General features: G+C 52.5%; 1 protein-coding gene and 1 long non-coding RNA gene across 4 annotated transcripts in view; one reads left to right on the top strand and one right to left on the bottom strand.

Annotated features, from left to right (window-relative positions):
* Positions 1-3,684, top strand: part of akr1a1b (aldo-keto reductase family 1, member A1b (aldehyde reductase)) — a 7,190-nt gene extending 3,506 nt beyond the window's left edge. For 2 of the 3 annotated variants that reach the window (XM_019855842.1, XM_019855845.1), the window contains exons 4-11: positions 168-212; positions 278-406; positions 472-623; positions 1,705-1,903; positions 1,993-2,192; positions 2,293-2,365; positions 2,877-2,963; positions 3,490-3,684. In XM_019855842.1, coding sequence (XP_019711401.1) covers positions 168-212; positions 278-406; positions 472-623; positions 1,705-1,903; positions 1,993-2,192; positions 2,293-2,365; positions 2,877-2,963; positions 3,490-3,555 — 951 coding nt within the window. In that variant the 3' untranslated portion in view covers positions 3,556-3,684. The remainder of the gene's footprint in view (positions 1-167; positions 213-277; positions 407-471; positions 624-1,704; positions 1,904-1,992; positions 2,193-2,292; positions 2,366-2,876; positions 2,964-3,489) is intronic. The other variant, XM_019855843.1, reaches the window with a different exon arrangement.
* A 277-nt stretch (positions 3,685-3,961) lies between these two features.
* Positions 3,962-4,618, bottom strand: LOC109506841 (uncharacterized). Its single transcript, XR_002166361.1, has 2 exons — positions 4,396-4,618; positions 3,962-4,321 (listed from the first exon to the last, which is right to left on the bottom strand). It is a non-coding gene; the product is annotated as an uncharacterized LOC109506841 (long non-coding RNA).
* Positions 4,619-4,624: the final 6 nt, after the last annotated feature.

Raw genomic sequence — 4,624 nt, 5'->3', positions numbered from 1 at the left:
AGTCTTCGTTGTTTTCCACGTGAGGGTCGGATGGGCGGCTTCACGGGAACCCTTGACGGAGGACATTGTGCTCGGTCGCCTTGTGTCTGTGAGGTGAAAGAGCGGTGAAGTGCGCCCTGGAGGCGGGCTACCGCCACATCGACTGCGCCGCCGTCTACGGCAACGAGGCAGAGATCGGACAGGCGCTCGTCGAGACCTTCGCGCAGCCGCACGTGAGTCAATCGCGCGCGCGCGCCGGCGGAAAGCCGACATTGGCTCAGTTTGTCCCTTTTGTCAGGGCGTGCGGCGGGAGGACGCGGTGAAGTGCGCCCTGGAGGCGGGCTACCGCCACATCGACTGCGCCGCCGTCTACGGCAACGAGGCAGAGATCGGACAGGCGCTCGTCGAGACCTTCGCGCAGCCGCACGTGAGTCAATCGCGCGCGCGCGCCGGCGGAAAGCCGACATTGGCTCAGTTTGTCCCTTTTGTCAGGGCGTGCGGCGGGAGGACGTGTTCGTCACGTCCAAATTGTGGAACACGTGCCACCACCCCGAGGACGTGGAGCCCGCCCTCCTGCGCACCCTGCGCGACCTCCGGCTCGACTACCTCGACCTCTACCTCATCCACTGGCCCTACGCCTTCCGGTCACTCCCACGCAAACACAAACGCAACGCTTGGGCAGCAGCCCCGCCACTCAAAGGAAAACGCGACACGCCCTCCCCTCAACATTCCACCACTAGCTCACAGAAAAAAAGTGTTGCAAATAAAAACAAGAATGCATTCATGTAATTCACCCCCCCCCCAAGTTATTCAGAAAAACTGAAAAAATAGAAGAAATTTTTTTTGTGAAAAACAGAAATAAGTATTTAATAACGGGGGCTTCTTTTGGGAAGGAAAAAAAAATGTAATTCTGCAAAACTGAAAAAATATCCCTAAAAGGGAGGAATCTCCCCCCCCCCCCCAAAAAAAAAGGAAATTCTGAACAACAGGAAAACATTATTTCCAAAACACAGAAAAAATAATATTCTATTATTATGAAATCCAAAACCGGAAAAAAAATTGCCTCAAAAAACTAAAAAAAAAAAATCAGGAAACCAAAATAAAAACTACAAGGAAATCCTAAAAACATAAAAATAAGTACAATCAGAAAAACATATTTTTTTTCTTTTTCAAACAGGGAGGATTATTCAGACAAATTGGAAAACATGGTTATTCTATTAAAAAAAAAAAAAAGCAGAACAAATGTGTCCAAAAACGATTAAAAAAATGTAGGATCCCCAAAATAAACATTTAAAAATCAAATCAATATATATTTAAAAAACCCAGGACAAATTATTCAGAATAATGGAGAAAAAAAGGGTTATTTGAAAACAGAAAAAAAAGTCCTAAACAGGGGAATATATTCAGAAAAACATTTTTTAGAAAAACTGAAAAAAGACTGGGGGTGGGGGGTGAAATCCCAAAACAGGGAAAAATAGTGAAATAAAATCTCTGAAAAACAGAAAAAATGATGACAGAAAGCATGGAAAAAAATGCCCCCAGTTTTGCAATAAAAGGGCATCACTTCCAGCCGTATTTGACTGTTGGTGGGCCGGCCCGGTCCTTTTGCCCCACCGAGAGCAAAAGGTTCCACTTTAGGTGAAAGAAAGGTCCGCAGTTCACCGTTGGCTATCGGGAAAGAGTCTGACTTTATGACGTTGCATTTTTGTCGTTGTCGGTTGTCAGGCGCGGGGAAGAGGCGTTCCCCAGGGCCGGCGGGGACGGCTCGCTGCTCTACGACGTGGTGGACTACCGGGCCACCTGGGGCGCCATGGAGCAGCTGCTGACCAAAGGCCTGGTGCGCGCCATCGGCCTCTCCAACTTCAACAAGCGCCAGCTGGACGAGGTCGTGGCCGCCGCCCGCGTCAAGCCCGCCGTCCTGCAGGTCGGGTGCCGCCCGCATCCCGGCCCGGCTTATCGGCGTCAACCCGGACCAACGCGAATAATGGCCGGCATTTCAAAAAAATTGTGTAGGTGGAGAGCCACCCGTACCTGGCGCAGACGGAGCTGCTGGCGCACTGCCGCTCGCTGGGCGTGGCCGTGACGGCCTACAGCCCCCTGGGCTCCCCCGACCGGGCCTGGAAGCGCCCCGACGAGCCCGCGCTCCTGGACGAGCCCGCCCTGGCCGCCTTGGCCGCCAAATACCAAAAGTCGCCCGCTCAGATCCTCCTCAGGTCAGTCCCCCTCTGCCCACCGCCGATTTTGCGGGGGACTTTTGTTTTGTGGGCCCCGCTGTCCAGCCCTGGCAGCTGAGCGCGCTTCCCCTGTGCGCAGGTGGCAGACGCAGCGCGGCGTGGTCACCCTTCCCAAGAGCGTCACGCCCTCGCGCATCCGACAAAACCTGCAAGTAGGCACCGCGCTCCGCACGCCCCAAATGGACATTGCGCTCGGTGCGCCCGCAAAAATGCTGCAGACACGACGAGCGAGGTGCGAGGAGTCACGCGTCTCCTCGCACCTCAAAACTATTTGATCCAATACTCGAGTCGCTTCAAATCCAGGAAAGCGCAGAGAAGCTTTTCTTTCGCACAACGCTTGACGTATGCGAAAGAATATGCAACTCCGTATGAAAAATCCACACGTGTTTCGGAAACATAACAGTGACTATGGGAGAAAAGAGAGTTGGAAAAATAATACACTGTTCAGGGGAAAAAAGCACAAATATAAAAATAGACAAATGTTCGGAACATAAATATTGATGAATATGATTTTGAGAAGAAATGCACAAATAGTCCAAACAGAATCTGAGATGGAAAATATACAAACATTCAGCTGTGTGCGTTGAATGATGATGATGATGATGGAAATGTATCATTATTATTTATTTAGTGATCGACCGTATTTTTTTTTTTTTCCTGGAGGTGTTTGACTTTACGCTGTCGGCGGAGGAGATGAGCGATCTGGCGGCGCTCAACAAAAACTGGCGTTACATCCTGCCCGTCATTCAGGTAAGTCAGCCGCAGCACTTTCCTCCCACCCGCCCCCCTTCTGTATGCGGACACTCGAGCCCAGAATATTTGGCCGCTCGGAAAGAGGCTTGCCTTGGTTCCGTCCCGGGCATCCCGATGTCAATGGCCGTCGACAACCTGTCGCGTTGTTCAAATTGAGTCAGCCATCCGTTTTTGGATCCGCTTCTCCTCACTCAAAATTGGTCGGTTTAAGACTATTTTCTTGTAAAAACAATAAGGAGGGCAAATTTCTGGTGTCAAGTGAAGACTGCCATTCTTTTATTTTCAGAAGCACAAGCCGACCAGCACCCCATGTAGTTTTAGATACACCCCCCCCCCTTCCCCTACCAAAAATTTGCATCTGAATGGAGATCAGTAAGATGTGGATTTTCGCTTATTGATCGTTCCATTGTATTTGTGCGTCAATCGGCCCTAAAAGCAAACGGGCAGCTTGACGAAGGCCTTCCTTTTGCCACCATCGGGTGCGCGTCGCAAAGTGACGTCACCTTGGCCTTTTCTTGTTCAGGTGGATGGGAAGCCCGTTCCCCGCGACGCCGGGCATCCTCATTACCCCTTTAGCGACCCCTACTGACGGCCCGCGTCAATGCCGGCATTTGTGCCTTCGTCCAGCCCCGTCCAACCAACCACAAGCAGCGGTGACAGCCTTTTTTGTTTTTTGTTTTGTTTTTCCCCCGAAATCAATAAACAGGTGGCCATCTGAGGGTGTGTCTGAATTTTTAATGAGGCACTTGGCTAACATTTGATTTTGGTGCCGCTTCCCACAAGCCAACTCTGCTCATGTTATGGTGTGGCAACGCTGCCGCTCCGCTTGACCTTTTGTTCTGCCGTGATCATGTATCTCCGAGCGTCACTTGAAAAGGGCGGATTTCCATCTCGCCGCTGAACGCTCGTGCCCGCCAGCTGCGTCTTAACGTAGGTGAGTCGAAAGCGATCGCAGCATTGTGGGAAATGTGGGCGGAAACTCACTTAAGAGCATCTTTGCATTCTAAGCCGCTGGCTTGCGTGTGTTGTTGGTGGCTCCGCATAAAGTTCGCTTTTTGCGCAGCGCCGCTATTTCCCGGGGTCTCTGAACGCAAACATTGGACCCAACCTTGTACGATACGATGTTGGGTTCAAATGATATCCGAGTCCATTGAACAAGATGGAGCCACCTTCGGAAAGGCGGGGGGCTCCCTCTGAACCCGGCCGGCCCGGTTGGTCGATGAAGAAATCTTCACAGCGGTCGGCCCAGCTCAGTCGGGAAGGCGATGATGATCTTCCAATTGAGAGTGGTCGTCCGCGGCGAGCAATCACGTGTGCGTCTCGCACACTCTGGCCGCCTTTGTTTTACTGATGAGCTGTGTGAGCAAAAGAAGAGTGAATGTGAGCAAGTGAGTGAAAGTGCGGGAGTTAGTGCGTGTGTCTTCTTGACCTCCATGGTTTGGTGCAGGGTGGCGTATGCGTAGGCGGGAGGCCCGAGGCTGCGGATGAGGCCGTCGCGGCGCCTGCGGCCGTTTCTCGCCATGCGGTGCGTGGCGGCGAGCCGCTGCTTCAGCAGGTCGGTTAGCGGCAACGACGGGGCCGAGCCCCACGCGGGCCACGCGTCGGCGTCCGTCTGCGCCGCCGCATCTTTGAAGCGCTGGCCAGGCGGCGGTGAGGGG

The sequence above is a fragment of the Hippocampus comes genome, unplaced genomic scaffold, assembly GCF_001891065.2.
Source record: "Hippocampus comes isolate QL1 unplaced genomic scaffold, H_comes_QL1_v1.1 scaffold463, whole genome shotgun sequence".
Taxonomy (NCBI): domain Eukaryota; kingdom Metazoa; phylum Chordata; class Actinopteri; order Syngnathiformes; family Syngnathidae; genus Hippocampus; species Hippocampus comes.
The sequence above is the reverse complement of the archived record's forward strand: the minus strand, read 5'-3'. Positions and strand labels throughout refer to the sequence as shown.